This window comes from Ambystoma mexicanum, chromosome 3q (genome assembly GCF_040938575.1).
Source record: "Ambystoma mexicanum isolate Mex_15411 chromosome 3q, UKY_AmexF1_1, whole genome shotgun sequence".
Taxonomy (NCBI): domain Eukaryota; kingdom Metazoa; phylum Chordata; class Amphibia; order Caudata; family Ambystomatidae; genus Ambystoma; species Ambystoma mexicanum.
This window is the reverse complement of record NC_090926.1, coordinates 27,408,154-27,424,855: the sequence shown is the minus strand read 5'-3', so window position 1 is coordinate 27,424,855 and position 16,702 is coordinate 27,408,154. Positions and strand designations below refer to the sequence as shown.

General features: G+C 47.0%; 1 protein-coding gene across 1 annotated transcript in view; it reads right to left on the bottom strand.

Moving 5' to 3' along the window:
• Positions 1 to 16,702, bottom strand: part of KCNJ4 (potassium inwardly rectifying channel subfamily J member 4) — a 353,446-nt gene that overhangs the window by 91,882 nt on the left and 244,862 nt on the right. Inside the window, exon 2 of the mRNA XM_069652975.1 lies at positions 10,709 to 10,833. Coding sequence (XP_069509076.1) covers positions 10,709 to 10,746 — 38 coding nt within the window. The 5' untranslated portion in view covers positions 10,747 to 10,833. The remainder of the gene's footprint in view (positions 1 to 10,708; positions 10,834 to 16,702) is intronic.

Below are 16,702 nucleotides of genomic sequence, written 5' to 3'. Positions count from 1 at the left end.
AGGGACCAGATGGGCACATTAGACTTTGTGTGGACAGGCATGCGCCAAACTGAGCAATACTGACAGAACACCACCAATCACCAGGCATCACAGATATGATGCATTTATTAAATGCAGCCAAGATCTTCTCTTGCTTAGATCTGACCAAGGGGTACCATCAAGTGGAACTTAGTGAAGGGCCTTGCTACATTAGAACCTTTACTACGCTCCTGGGACTTTTTCATTTTAAACGTCTGAACTTTGGAATATCTTTTGCCGTGGAGATATTCCAAGAAGAAATACGCAAAGTGATCTGCCACATCCCACACTGTCTCAACTACAGTGAACACATCTTTGTTCTCAGCCATTCACAAGAAGCCCAACGTTCATGAGAGTATGCTCTGTCCTCAGTAATAGAAATCTGACACTGAACAAAGAAAAATGTACATTCAACAAAATAACACTTAACTTCTTTTCTGAGAAAGGTATTCAACCAGACCCTGACAAAATTCGGGGCACTGGCAGAAGCACCCTGCCCGACTAACACCGCACAAGTGAGATTATTCTAAGGAATGACAAGTTACTGCATGGGTTATCTACCTGACTTCGCCTCTACCAGCGCCCACCTATGAACATTAAAAAAGAAAGACCACAATTTTGAGTGTGGAGGAGGCCCAACAAAAGGCATTTGACAAAATCCGGAAGGACATTGCCATGGCTGTCTGCATGTTGTACTTCGACCCCAACCTACACGCGGAGGTGACGGCTGATGCAAGTCCCGTACGGCTGGGCGCCATCTTGGCCCAATGTTCTGCCAGCGAACGTGTAAAAAAAGACAATCGTCTCATACGCCAGCAAAAGCCTTAGAGAGGTAGAAAAGCGATACTCACAGGCAGAAAAAGAAGCACAGGCGGTTGTCTAGGCCTGTGAATACTTCCACCTGTTCTTATATGAAAAAACGTTCTCCATCATCACCGACCACCAAGCCATTGTCACTGTTTATGGGAAACCAACCACCCAGATGCCCTCCGGATCGCACAATGGGGACTCCGTATACAGGAATACTGCTTCCACATCATACACAAACCCAGAAAGAAAGAAATCCCGGAGGACTTCTTGACCCCGTCTCCCAATGCCCGGACCCCAAGCCTCAAAAAACCGGGCTGATGGGTACATCAACTATGTTATCCATCACGTCATACCACAAGCCATCCCATGGCCGAACTAAGAAACTGCAATGAGGACGACACAACCCGGGCCCTCGCGACTACCTGCATTCAAAATGGACGATAGAAATCTGCTGATGCATCGATATTGAACAACCAGACAATAGATGCACAACTCTTCAAAACACTAGCACGATCCAAGGAAGAGCTATCCCTATCACCCTCGTCCCTGATACTCAAAAGGGATCGCATATTACTGCCATCTTCCCTGCACAGTCTAGGTTTCCCTTTAAACCCATACAGTGTAGCCCACAATGTCACCACGCTTGTCAGCCACAGTCTATAGGGCAGAGGTATTCAAATGTATTCATACTGAGCCCCCCCTTCAGTTAACATTATTGCCTGCCTGCCCCACTGAGTAAAACTATTGTTGCCCCCCTCCCCCTGCGGGCCCCAGCCCCCAGATGCCAGATCTGCTTATATTTTCTATGAAAAGAAGACACAATACTCCCCTTTTCAGGAGCCTCGCGCCCCCTCGACATCCTTCGGGGCCAGCATCACCGTTTGTAAGCCACTGCTCTAGGGCGTTGAGCGTTTATGTTCTCCATAAATCGAGCCAGGACTGTAACTTGGTGGTGTTAAAAACTGCGGCTATTTGGAAAACAAATGTCGCTATTTCACTGCCAATCGGAATAGAAATTTATACTGGAGTGTGTTAATGGAGCGCAGATTCTATTTAAATATACCGGATTTTGTTTCCCCTTCACGAACCAGAGCACAGCACAAGTCTGTCCCATTTCTTATTGCTGTATCATTTGTCCTAACAAGACTAGATATTAGAAATTCAAAAGCGTTCTAGCGTTCATACAACAGGGTGCTTGTAATCCGTCAAGTGTGATGCCCATGGCTGATACCTAGTCGTAGCTTTTTAAACAACTTTACTTTGCACTCTCTAGGACCTAATCTTTCTACTCTTGCCTTTTAAAGCATGGGCCTGCAAGTCCCAGCGCACAGGACGCAGTTGGATCCAATCTAGGACTAATTGAGGCCTGGGGGCCGGTATTTCAGGTGACACACATAGGGCTGCTTTGCGAAGCTGTGACGAGTGCTGATTTGTTCCAGTGACCACAGACACGCCTCCCTTCTTGGGAATTCAAAACAAAAGCCGCTCATCCCTTTCTTACCAGAGAAGTCTCCCAGCGGAAGAACCAGCACGCAAAGGTTGCTCACTTCCGACCGTGCTCCGCCTGCCGCCCTGCGTCCCGACGCACTCTTTCCCCGAACGCAGCTCAGTTGCCCGTGAGCCGTGCTACAGTGCAATGAACGTGCTGTCATGGGAGGAACCAAACACAAGCTCGGGACCACAGTATCCAAGGAACTTTGTAAACAGCGTCGGCCTGTTTGAACTTCAATTGACTTCACCCGGGCATTTTCTAGACTCACTCTGAGGAGGCACGTGGGGCGCCCTACCATGCGTTCAGTCTCAAGTTATATGAAGGTCGAGCGGATGTCATGGCACTAATTGTAAGGAGATACAACATCTATGCGCCCACAACATGCTCAGTGACAAAACAGTGTGAACACATGGCTGTAGGTGTGAGTGAAAAGAGAGCTGCATGTTTAAATCTAGTTGTGTAGCTATTTCCTAGATGGGTGCTGTGTCAAGACCCGGAATAGCTTTGCCAATGCTTGTTTTTAACAGGTGTTCAGTGAAGATACAAAGAGTGCTTCAAAAATCGGGTGGCTGAAGCCAGTTCTGGGAAGACATTTTTATTACACCAGTAGCATGTTTACAACGCCAAGTAAGTCATTAACTCTCAGACAGCTTTGAACAAACACTGGCGGGTGCTTTGAATGCAAAGCCTTATAGTAAGGCCTGATTAAAGCAAGCTCAAAGAGTTCTCACGAGGAGGTGTTTTGGCTGGGCAGAGGCAGGAATGGGTGGGAATGGCCATAGGGATTAGCATGGGCAGGCAATGGGTGGGCACATAACCAAACAACACCTCGACTCTGTGTCCCTTCTCATATGCCTTTCCTGTGTGTCTCTCCACGTATGCCATTCCTTCCTATCTGTACTCCAATTCAATTGTTTTTGGCTTATAGGTCTCTCAAGCAACACCTAATAGCCCAAACAAAAAATGAACAGAAGTAAGCAGGGACAACCCCCCTCTACCCCCAAGAACATTATTATAATTGGTTATTCAAAACGTGCTTAATACCGAAGAGGTTTCTAAGCACGGACCCAGCATTCAAACCTGTGTTACGCTGCGTTCCAAGACGAGCGCGTTGCCACTGAATGATACTACCCGTGCCTAAGAATAAGAAGGCGTAGATTAGAATCGGGCAGGGCATACTAGCAGTGGAAGCATTTAGGCAATAAAAGTATAGCTGGGAGGAAAGGTGATTTCGACAGTGGTGGAGTGATTCCACTCGAGGCCTTAGGAACTTTTTCAAAAGGTAGGAGGTGCTTTTTTGGGTCATCCTGAAGCCCTGCATAGTGGTAGGGTTTTCATTCATGGGATGAGTGGATTGTAGTGTTTTGGGAGGCAGGAGGGATGAGGGAGCGTTAGTGGGATGCAACAGAGGGTGAATGTGGGTTAGTGGGTGTTCAGTGGAGGATTTAGGATTGCAGGGTTGAAGCAGTGCTGGTGTGGGATATAACGTAAGCCGGGTGCGTGATTTAAAGACACAAAGAAAGAGCTTAAACATGGAGCAGTTCTGCATTGACAGCCCATGGTGTGGCAATGAGCGGAAGTGAAGGAGCGAGCAATGGAGGTTCAGAAGAGTATGGGGGACAAGTTCAGTACTATGGGAAGGAACCCCCTTCTAGTCATGAGCAGCAGTCGAGGCAACTCAGGATCAGAGTGGAGATCAGGGTGTTAGGGGCGTGAAAGGTGAGGTAGGGGTACATTTCACCGATGTTGCAGTAACCATGGAGCAGATCATCTGCAGGAGTTTGAGGTCACCATCAGAGAGAACCCCACGGTTGCAAGTGTTTTTGGATGTAATGAGGAGGTGAGGAATGAAATGGAAGAGAGGGGTTGAGGGTTGATGTTATGAGCATGAAGGAACCCCGCTTTTGTTTTAGGAGAGGTGAGCATCAGAGAGTGGAGAGACATCCAGTGATGGTTGACTGAGAGACACTGGGAGGGGCAAACGGAAAGCTCCGGGGTGGAGGAGAACATTTTTTGAGTATTGTTGACAAAGAGGCGGTCGGAGATGCAAAAGCTGACCTGCAGAGGAGGGGAGGAGACCAAGGACTAACCCTTTGGGTACTCCCATTGCTGGGTGGTGGTAGAGGAAGTGCAATTGTACCTCAGATGGTGAAGGAACATTCGGAGAAGTAGGAGGGAATCCAAATAAAGGCAATATCCCGGAAGTGAATGTGAAGGATGAAAGGATGGTTGACGCGTGAAAGGAAGCATATCGATCCAAGAGTTGAGATGAATCAGTGGTGCAGGAATTAGAGTAGTGGGTAAAGTGTAGAACCCAGACTGGTGGGGTTGCATACATTCCAGGTCGTTAGAGTAGAGCGCTAGGAGGGACAGGCTGACAGGTGGTGGGGTTGTTGGCATCATCAGATTTTTTTAAATTTTAGGCTAAATGAGCCAGCTGCGCCTTTAAAGTATTGTGGGATGGTCGCTGAGGCCAGCGGCAGGAAAGGGCAGTTGGTGATGAAAGAGCTTTGTCTGTGGAGCAAACGGGCCATTAGAAACACATGAAGGGCTGATAGCTTGGAGCCGGGGTGCCAGTTTTGCTATGATGGCGGGATGGAGGGAGCATGTGGCTGAGAGGGACGGAATAGTCAGTGATGGAGTTGAGTGGAGGAGGGGATGGCACAGAGGGGTTGAAGAGTCAACTTGACATGGAATGTAGAGGATGGTTTGCGAAGATGGGAACAGAAAGAGGTGATAAGGACATAGATGGGTATAGTGGAGACCAGGGCAGAGGAAGGAGGAGAGGTTCCTAATCGGTGGTAAGGAGAGTGACAGTAGGACTGGCGTCAGCGACGGAGGAGTATGGTAGTTTACAGCTGAGGAATCACTGGAGTGATTGAGTGTTGGTGTCGGGATGCGGGGAAAGAGAGAGCAAGATACTGGTGTCCTAAGGGAGGGCTGAGATGAAGTCAGCAATGATCCTCTCGGTGAAGATGGCATTGGCTAGAGAAAGAGTATCAAGAAACGCCCTCCCTTAATATAGGAGCAAGAGAGGCCACACACACTGTTCTAGTGCAACAACACACCATTGTAGAACACTACATTACGTCAGATATGTTGCTTGGGAAGGATTGGGTTTCTGGACCATTTTCTCTCTTCATGAACTTATTCCTCCTTTAGAAACTGTGGCAACCAAATAAAGTTGTTGGTAGAAATATCCTCCCCAAGTGCCCAAGCTCTAGTTTCTCACACCTACCTGGAGGGATGATTCCCCTTTAATAACCCTCCATCGTGCCCCCTGCCCCCTTAACCGCATTTTCTATTTTGTGCTGGCCCCTGTTGTTGCAGCCAACCCATGATTCCACATGCTCCCTTTTGGCCCACACTCCTCAATCCACTTTCCTCCCCGAACATATGCCTACCTATTCTACCCGCTCAGTGGGCAGCCTGGCCACCCACGCACCATATGTTCGGAGCACTGACCCCATAAATCATTGCCTACTCCTGGACCCCCGCTCCTTCAGGCCATTCCACTGCATGCAGCCGCTTGTACTTTGACAATAATGAGAAGACAGTGTGGTGCCTAAAAAGCACTGTAATGACATGTCACCCCCTTTTCCCATGTCTAGTGTTCGTGTTCTTCCTGCCTGCATTTCCTCTTCTACCCGCCTCTTGGATAAGGAGAAAAGCTCCCCTGGCGGCCTCTGTATCTGATTGTCCCCTTTGATTTGATGAAATACTGGAAACTGCCGAGCAATGTCAGCATTCTTTTCATCCTGATCTCATGCGCACTTTTGGTGCTGCACTTCAGAGATGTACAAATACTTACAGTGCTGATAATGCAAGGCACTCGTTTTTTAAATAGGTACAGTGGGCTGGTGGTGGAGCGTGGAATAAAGACATATGATTTTCAGTTTACGCTTGATTAAAGAAAGTGCAAAGCATTTGGCTGCAGTGATTACATGTGAGAAATGCTCCCCTGCAAGACTGGCTGGAGCTTGCATTTCCCTTTCCTGTGAAAAACTTGGGAAGGCCCATTTGAGGGAATGAAATACGGCTTTGGTGTGCATTCATGAAGTCGAGCCAATGCAATGCAATTGCTAGTGTGACCGCTGCAGTTTACTGCGTGGCTTCAGCAAGGACAAATACTGACAGGTCCAGAAATGACCCTGCCATGATTTGTGCCCTCTCGGCCTGTTCCCGTAAACCACAGCGGGTAGCACACGCCATTTGTGAATTTGGGATGTGCTTTTAAATGTGCAGAAATGCCTCCTGTTTTGCTCAAATGTGCAAAGGGGGATACTGGGCATTGTGCGCTCATTCAGATGCACTATTCGAATTAGGGTGGCCATTCTTTAGCGAAAATAATTAGATCGGCTAGCGAGTCTCATCGCTTGCAGCAACATTTGTTTCAAGAATCTGGCCCAAAGTGCGCACTAATATTATTGACGTTTTATAGAATCAATGTGTTCCAAGCTGCAGTACCATCAATCGAGATGCATAATACACCTGTGGAGGTATGGCAATAATTATACAAAAGTACTCTGGAGACAGTATGTATTATTCATTTATTCGCTAATACCATTAACATCTTTTCATGCATATGCACGTTTATATTCCATCAGGATATGCAATGTCCTCTGATTGCACCGCTAGTTTGGTGCATTTCCAACAACTACACCAGGCCTGCACATATTTCACACTTCTCCTGTTTAGTGTAATGACCCTGAAATGTGCTTCTTTGGGGCACTACAATATATTTCCAAGGATATCTTTCTATATATTGTTCGCTCTTCGTGGAAAGAAACTTTTAAGTTAAGTGGATAGAGTTCAAGTGTCCTTTTATTGAATTTCTTCTTGATGTTCATGCTCTCGTCGTAGGCTCTTTCTCTCCTGTGCAGAATATACGCATGGTTTGTAAATGAGGGTATTCTTTGTAATAGTTTATTGCACTTTGTCACGCAGATGGCAGCCTCTCTGTGTCTGGTCAGTCGGGAATCGGTTCGTGATTGCTTGTTATCCCATATATTGCAGAGCCCGTAAGCTTTCTGCAGTTATTTGACCACGTGGTAGGAATACGTGAATAATCTATTTGCCCATCTCCTGTCTCTAGGATACCTTTGCATGATTGGATGTTATCCCTGATCCCTGCCGGTGTGCCGCTTTTGCACTCATGTCCATCTATTCCTAAAAAGACTAACTACCTTGCCTGAAGTCTCCCTACAGACTAGAACAGGTACTCAGGTCAACAGATGGCACAAGAATAACTCCAGATTCCAGTGCCAGCTTGATTATGTTGTGGTGTTCTGGCAACTTTATTACTTTAACTGTCGGTCATAGTAACATAACAATCCACAACGGTGTGCGCTGGGCACTGTCATCCTGGGCTGGCTCATTGTTATTCACAAACCTGATGACCAAGGTTGGCAGGGCAGGACTATTTATCAATTAATTTCTTCTGGGCACTGATGCTGGCCATGTCCAACCACCGCTCCACTCAGCCTGCATGACATTGCTGCAAATTCTCTAGTGCAATAACCAGCAGGGTGGGTTGACAGCAACAGGACAGTCACCAGCCAACAGCCCCAACCGTCGGGAAAAGTCAGTGAAAAGACCCATATCTAACAGGAGAGCCAGCCATGAGTGCCAGCCTATGCAAGACAATCTTGCTGCAGTGTTTCCCAGGCAACTCATCTGTTCAGTAACGATTTTGCCTATATTCGTCCATCAATTTCCCATAGGAGGAAAGCATGTTTGCTCTCGTTTCCTGTGGTTACATGGTAAACATGCTTCACTTGATACTGATAGGATTAGAGCAACATGTTAACGATGATGCGTTTTAAAGAAACAAACATTTATTTTAATTCAATGACACAATTAATATGCCATATTGATTTCACCCTCAATGAACCAGTGGGAGTTGGCGCTTTAACCCCAAATATGTTGACACTGTATGGAGCAGCCGAGTGACACTGTATGGAGCAACAGTGGGTGGAGTCGACAGTAGAAGGGGAGCTGCCCCTCTCACCATGCAAGAAAATATTTGGGCCCTGGCACTTATTTTCTTACAAGTTTAGCACTGCCAGATCCTGAGAGGTCTGTGTCTGGGCTCAGGGAAAGAAGTGCCATCATGTGCCACCCCCTTCAAGTTCCACCCTGTAGCAGCCCCTTTGAGAATGGCGAGTTGCAAACCCAACCTTCTATTCAACTCCCTGGCTGACAGGCCAGTAAAGTGTGCGCTTTGCCTGGAAGCCTGTTGTGTTTTTGTATTGTTTCATGGGAGTGCATCTGCCAACCTTGCTGTCAGCTTAAGTTTGGCCATTAGAACTCAGTCCATTAAAGATGTGTTGCTTTTATGTTTGTTTGTTTGTTTGTTTTATTCACTTATAATGCGCACCAAACTAGAAGGTAGCCGGGCGCAACAGTACTGAATATACGAGGCTTGAGACCGCAACCTTTGGGTCTCCATATGCTTTGGACTACCACTTCGATCAGCACCAGCCAGCATAGTCGAAGGATTAGTATCCTGGGAACGGCTCTTCAAAACATCTGCAGAACTACATGTTGCCAGCTCCGGCCTAGTGTCAGTCCTTCCCCAGATTGCCTAGAAGGCTTTATCTCAGCTGTACCCGTGACTCAGAAGCTGCAATAGACTACATTTGACCTGAACCGTGAGTTCTAGAGCCTTAGGATGAATGGGCATCTTGAGGAAACTGTCGCAGCATTGTGACCAGGCCCTGCGTTTGGACCGGTTAACTAAGGTGATGCAGTAAAACGAGGAACTGATGTTCAGCTTCACCGCTGGCTGTCTCGCAGCATGAACTCTTCACTTCTGGGGTGCCAGCCCAGATCTCCTCATCTTGGTACGTGGCTCACGGTGGGACTGTGTACCACCAGGACGATTAGTAATCTCTAGCTCACCAAGGGAATTTACTGAGATTCATTATTAACTTTCTCATCGAAGACATTACCAATCGACATTGCTGGAAACGAATGCAAGAGTCCGAGAAGCCAACTGCACTCTATCGACTAGAGCCTGCGAACAATGGGCTCTTGTAAACCTCAGCATTTCTTTTGTGCGAGATTGTGCATTCCTGCCTGCCAGCTGTGAAGATCTACTACAAAAAACCGGGACCACTGCAGTTTCCAATGGGAACATAATCCCGAAAAGGGGGACAGAGCTTCAAATTCCGGGACAGTCCCGGTAAAACCCGGACATCTGATCACTCTAATTTAAGGAGGTCTACTTTTGGACATCCTCAACTCGCCATCTCACGGGCAAACACGCACACTGGACCCCACCAAGGCCCCTGATTTATTTGGCACTAGACATGGTACACATTGTGGAGGGATAAGTAGCTGACGGTAAATCGCCATGACGCTCCCTCGTTTGTGTGTGGGAACATGTCGAATAGCGACTCAGCCTTGCCCTTTTCTCTGTGAGAACAAAAGGTACGATTCCACGGCACTCCCTTTTTGTGGGAGTGTTTAGATGCTAACCCAATGACGTGGCGTATGAGGGAGCCACAGGTAAGAGGGGCAGGAAAACCCCAGATAAGAGAAGAGGGGTTGCTTTTATGAACCCCTCGATGGCTGATTGATTTGGAGCACTAAGGAGGGAGGGCCCAGCTTTCGGCCACTGTGGAGTTGTTCATTGTATTACAGAAAAGACACAACATGACACTGCAGGATACAGGTGCAACATTGCAACACCTGCATTATATCACTGTGAGGATCATGAGTTGGCCGGTATTCTGATGGTAAATCTTCTGGAATATCGCCCAACGCAATTACCGTTACCACCACTTGGTCTGGTGGAATAACCACCGGATTACCAGTGGTGGAGTTAATCCCCATTTTTTGAGAGTCCATTGGACTTCATGGGGCATTTTTGGCGGAATTACCACTGGCGGAAAATGACTACAGGAGTAATTTTGCCGATTTTTGTCTTAAAGTGGGAGGATTTACCTCCCGCATGAAGCTGGAGGTGAATCCCCCAGTCCAAGGCCATACTCTTAATATGGCGATGTGGGAAAAGTGGCAGTAATTCCGTTACCGCCAATTTTTTACCACATCTCCTTACTTGTAATGAGCCAAAACCGAATTAGAGAACACTGCATCATATTATAACATAAAATATATCACAGAATACTGTTTTTTATTATATGAGAGATTTGTCATTTCAGAAAACATCATTATATCATAACACGAATGAAGGCATCACATTACAAAACAGATGACGTCAAGGAACACTGCATAATATTTCAGGTAAGGCACAACATCAATATTCACTCCATTTTATTATAACACACACATTACAGAAATTATTGTTATATAAAACAGATATGCCCAGTTCCTGGAGGCATGCACAGGCTTACATGTGGTCACAGTCATGCAAGGACTCACCTGTTCGCACGAACAGCCCCCATAGCTGTTCTAATCATCTGGATGTGGGGCCGCGAGGGGTGGGCTCAGAGTTTGTCGTGAAGACACTTCACTGGGGTCCAGGAGGGGCTCGGCTGGGGTCCTCCCTATCAGAGGAAAGAGAGCATTTTTAATGTACTTGGGGAGGCAGAGCCTGTGATTTGCGCCACATGGAGGGTAGGCAATACTAGGAGGCCACACCCCCCTCGCTGATATACATCTCCGGGTAAAGTCTGAGGCAGTGGTTGTGACTTCAAACAAGCATACATGGTGCCAGAATTGGGAAGGGGATCAATTAAAAGTATATATCTTGAGGCCATTGATTCATAATCCACAGCCAGCGACTTCACTCAGGCCACAGGGAGTCCGCTGCTGCCGTCTTGTGACTTAAGGAGGCACATCCGTGCCTTTTACACCCCTACCCCTTGTGTAACAAATCAACTTCTGAGGCACCAGTGGTCCAGGGATGAGTATCGGTTTCTAACCATCAATCAGCCTCACACCTCTAGTACAGTAGAAGGCATCCGAACAGATTGGAAACACAATGATATATATGATAGGTTATTTATAACGCGCTTAATACCCACAGGTTTCTAAGCACAGACCCGGGATTGGAACCTTTGCTGCTCCGTGTCGTCTTGCTTCCAAGGCGAGCATGTTGCCGCTGAGCTATCCTCCCGAGTCATTTATAAACCTCCTTGTCCAATTTTGGTATCGACAGAATGACAGGCTTATCTACGCAAGGTCGTGGATCTTTGGTAGTTACAAAACAGCGAAAATACAATTAATACCCAATGATAAAAGGGACTGTCCAGTCAAGGTTGTATACAAATATCTACTTTATTGTCATTATAACAGACAGTTTGAGTACACTACAAAATGCAACCCACCCTTTAAAGGAACACAGAGGACAGACAGTTTCACGAAGGAAATTGATGCACTCTTGGATACTGACAGGAGGATAGTGGGTAAAGCAATCAATCTTAGCTGTTCAAGGTTATTTGGTTTCAGCACCAAGGGAGTAAGGGGACATAAATGTCACTAGGGGCCTTTGGAGCTGGACCAGGGTCGCAGAACCACAATGTACCTTGTGCTTGAGATGATCTTGATGCTCGACAGCATCAAGTCGGTTCCAGAATGCTTTGCAGCTCCTGCGACAGAGTTCAAGATGGGAGACAGCTGCAGGTATCAGGCGGCAGGCAGTTCGGCAAGCAAGGCTGGACGGACGGCTGCAGGCTGGCCTACACGGCGGCTGAGGGGCAAGAATCATTGTCTCTGTACCGGTTGGCGGATCTGGATTGCTGGTCAAAGCGTCTCGGATGGCTTTAGTGACTGCATCGTGACGAGTCCATGGTGCAGCCTGTCGTGGTTCGAGGGCTTGACTGCCTCGAAAATGTCCTTTATAGATGGGTGCAGGTTGATGTTTGTTGTGGCACTCCTCCTAGCTTCTTTACTGGCCACGTGCCATCCTTTAAGGCAGACGGCCCAAAGCTGAGGAGAATGTTTGCAGGTAACTGCCTTGTCCTTTGTTCAGAGACTCTCTGGCACTTTCCACATAGGAAGCTTGTTGGCAGAACCTAGCAGGGCACACTGTGTGCTGGCTGGGTACCGGTTCTGGAGCTGCTGGACGAGTCCTCTGAGGTCGGTATCTCCCTCTGTTCCCTGGGAGATGTTTAAGGGAGGGATCTTGCTTCCCTCTTTGGAAATCCTGGCCTTCCTTAACTGGCAGAAGCTGTAAGGGAGACTGTATCTTTAGCCAGGGTCCAAATGAGTCCTTTTTCTTACTCCGTTCAAAGTCGTCGGATGATCTTCCAAAAGAAGGGCTCAGACATCCTTTAAAGCCAAATGGGCCCCAGCGATTGCTGTAGGCTAAGCCTACCTTAATGAACCAAACCTGGGTCCCCACCAACAAATGATTGGGGGGCTTACCTGAAGATATTGAGGAGAGCTTGTGGGCCATTGTCACGGGCCAGACTAGCTTTGGTTTGCTGGGATGCTTGGCCCCAGGTTTGAAGCAATTGTACATGAGACATGGGATGACGTTCTGTCCTTTGCTCCTGAACGTTTCCCCCACAGGCTACACTTGAGGGTCCTTATTGGGACTTGCTTGGCGTGGAGGAGAACATTTAGTGGAGCAATAGGTAAGTGTGCGCATGCATTGAGTTTGCACCCATGGAAGTAACCAGTGAGATTATAGCAAAGGCAGCCACTGCAAAACCAGGCAACCCTTTAAAATCGACTGTAACGCCCAGAAAAATCCCCTACAGCTTTGTCAACACAGCCCCTGCCAACACACAAGAGCTCGCTCTCCCAGAACTAACAAGAACAACAACACACTTCTGAAGCGCCCTCTTACCTCAGGTAAGTAAGACATTGGGTAATGATGAGGCGGGAGACGGAGGGTACAAAAGGCAACTTCCTTTATTAAGTTACAGTTAAGTATAACGTGGGAAACCGGAGAGCAGCGGGTTAACATCCATTGTAGTTGGCTTCCATCCTGCAAGCCCCCTGAACTGTTCCTGGTGGCACCCTGCACATCACTAGCTTCCATTACACCTCTAACATTCCACCCAAAAGACCATAGGGACAGTCATTGTAAAAGGTGATGTGTGTACTGCATAGTATAACTTCCTTTCTCAACACCAGCCGTTATCACTACATCCCGGGAGGATAGCTCAGCGGCAACGTGCTCGCCTTGGAAGCAAGACGACACGAAGCAACACAGGTTCAATCCCCGGGTCCGCACGCGCGTTATAAATACGCAACTAAGACAACAAAACAATTACGCAACAAAAAAAAAACTATTCCTGTAACAGCGCCTCGATGCCCGTGGGCTATGTGAGCACTTTAAAAATGCAAAATAAAATAAAATTATCCCCACCAAAAATATCGTCTGCAACGGCCCTAGGCGATATTTTTGGCAGGGATACATTTTGGGGGTTTTTAGGAGCAGGGGTTGCGGGGGTGTCTCCCGCGCCTTTAAAAATAATGCAGGGGTTGCGGGGTTGTCCCCCGCAGGTTCTATGCCTTTATATCGCAGCAAAAATATGGCGATATTTTTGTACGGCAATATTTCTGCAAGGATATTAACTCATGGAACCCACCAGCCTTGATGACTACATATCATACGTTAAAAGAGTACATCTTCACTTCACCCCTCAAGAGTGAAGAGGGCCGCACTACAGCGCATAAAAGGGACCTCTCGAACACAGACCTTGAGGAGCAGGAGAAGGGAGGAAAGCTGACCAACCGATTGGTTGACTTGCGAAGTGGCGCAAACACATTTAACAACGAAGTGGGGAAACGGCCGGGGACCATTCCAGACCACGAGCCGCTGGTTAGCACCATGCTATGCAAGGTGCCGCTCCGCCGATGGCAAAGTGGTTAAAATGTAGAAATTGCAGAAGAGAGAATGGAAATAACTTGTGTTCACGAAAAAAAAAACACATTTTCAAACAAGAGCGCGCAGCACGCCAGAGCTTCCCCCAAAGACATCTGCCTGCATTTTAAAAAGGGTAATTTGTGGTTATTTTTAACTGTCGAAGCAGAGGGTTTCAGTTGCATAATTCGCTTTATGCAGTCACCCCTCAAGAACAGACGGTGTAGCAGGGCCCGCGGTCTGCCGCGCAACCGTCTCTGCCAGCGTTAAGCGTTTAGAAGTCTGAAGCAGGGTGCAAGGAGCTACAGTGGGTGCGGGGCTGGCGGCATTCACACATCACCCTCTTTCCGCTCGAGGGGCAGTATATGAGGAAGAAGGAAATAACGGATTTCTGCGCCCCCTCTGCCTTCCCCTCATGTATAAGAGATTCCGCCATTGTCAGGCCATCATAAGAGAGGTTGGGGCACAGGGCAAAGAGAAACCAAACAAATTAAGGGATAAGAAGCTCTGCCACCTCCCACCACCATCCCTGGTTTCAATCACAACCTGCAGCTTGATCTGCTGACCCAGCAGCGTTGAAGTATGCCGTGGTACTCCCACCAAGACCCTCATCCCTTCCCTCCTTGCTGAAATCAGAATAACAAGCAGGTGGCATTTCAAGAGCGACATTAGCAGCCCAGGGCCAGGGTGCCTGTATTCGAGCATAGGTACGGCGCACTTTGCGCAACAGCAGCCATGCGGGAGGTGTACCCGCTGGAGGGCAGGGGGCACCGGCAGTCCTCCGTCTGAAGTCAGGCTAGCAGCATAGCACAATGGAAAAGCGCTCAGGTGTGCCTAGAGGCCCACATCTCATAGCAGGCATGGCGGATGCCGGTGAGACGCTACCAGGAAGGTGCACAACCACATCCGAGCACATACATTAGAAGAGGGATCTGGTTTTCAAGTGGTGTTGCCATTGGTGAGCAAAGAAACCACTGCCTTTCTGGTGTGCAAGATATCAGTGGTCACTAATGTCATACATGAAGCAACGCTGTAGCCAGTTAACACATGAGTGAGGCTCATTTGAAGAAGGGACCCTGAGAACTAAATCATTCTTACAGGTTGACAATATAGAAGTATTTAGGGGCTAGCAAGTTGGGCAGGTTGGGCCCTTTGAGATGAAATGATTTGCCGAAGATCACACGTTTTGGTGAATAGGTGAAACTAGAAAAGCCTGGCATTGAGCACGTTGTTTCTCATTTCTTGTCCTACAGCAAGGTGCACTTATTTGTGAATGTTTCAATTCATGAAGTGAAATATCACCCTGTGCTGTAGACCTGATTTAACTAGTACAAAAATCAGATACCAACATGGCAATACTTTAAAACACACACTTTATAGAAACATGTTATGCATAAGGAGAACGAGACTTCAGTTTCTTCATCTTCAAGGGGAAGGATACAAGCACCAGAATACAAATTAATGCAAGTCTAAAACATGTAATCTGTTTTTCTGCCGTATTTTACATCTTTAAATGCACCCAACACACAGCCTTGCAGATCGCTGTTCATAATGTTCAGAAGAAATTCGAAATTGTACAAAAAAACAAGCTGTTTTTTTGGGAAATAACGAGACCAGAAGGTGAGCTGCCCGGAGAGCTGTGGCATTTGAAAGACCCTCTTCTCTCTAGGACCCCTTTCACTGAAATTTGTATTTATTTGTATGTTATTGATTTGTGAAGTTCTTTCACCAAAGTGCTGTACTTGAGAAGCAGTGCAAATATGAAATAGGCAATTTTATACGTACATTAAACATTTAGCGCCGAGAAGAAAGAAGAAAGGTGTTTGAGGTATGAGCGCAAAAGGGTACGAGAGTATCGGATATAGAGGGGTAGCGCATACCAATGTTTGGGGGTAAAAGATAAAAGGAGTGGAAAAAAGATTGGCACATGTGGTTTAGGGACTACATGTAAGAATTGAGAGCGAAGCGAGTGGGAAGGAGCATAAAGGGAGATAAATGAGAAGTTAAGGGGGCACTAGAATGAGCACATTTAAGGACAATAAATAGAAAGCGAAAGAGTAATCAACAATCGAACGAAAGCCAAGAAAGGGAGCGGAGTGAAGGAGAGTTAGAAGTACGGGAGGAGAGCAGCAAAGAGACCGAATGGAAGAGTTAAAGATGGAAGGTAGTGGGAAAAGCTCAGGGACATCATTTCACCAAATGGCCTGGGGTAGCGGAAGTGACATTATATGGCCCTTGACTTCTGATGACATCACAGGAAGTGATTTCATTTGACCCTCCGCCTAAGTGATATCACGGGAAGTGATGCAATATGACCTTTCACTCCTTGACAAAACAGTAAGTGGTTTCACATAACATTGTTCCTAAGTACTGTACAGAAAATATGGTACGATATCACTATAATGTGATATACATTTCATACAAGAATGGATCGCCATATGTATCGTTAAGATCAGTGTGTATAGGCCCATGTTACCAAATTACTGTAATTGCAAGCAGACGTCCATTGCCAAATGATAATGATGTGTTATTATATAGCACTTACGCTTAAATGTTTAATATATAAATAATACAATATCACCCAACCTGTGTTGTAC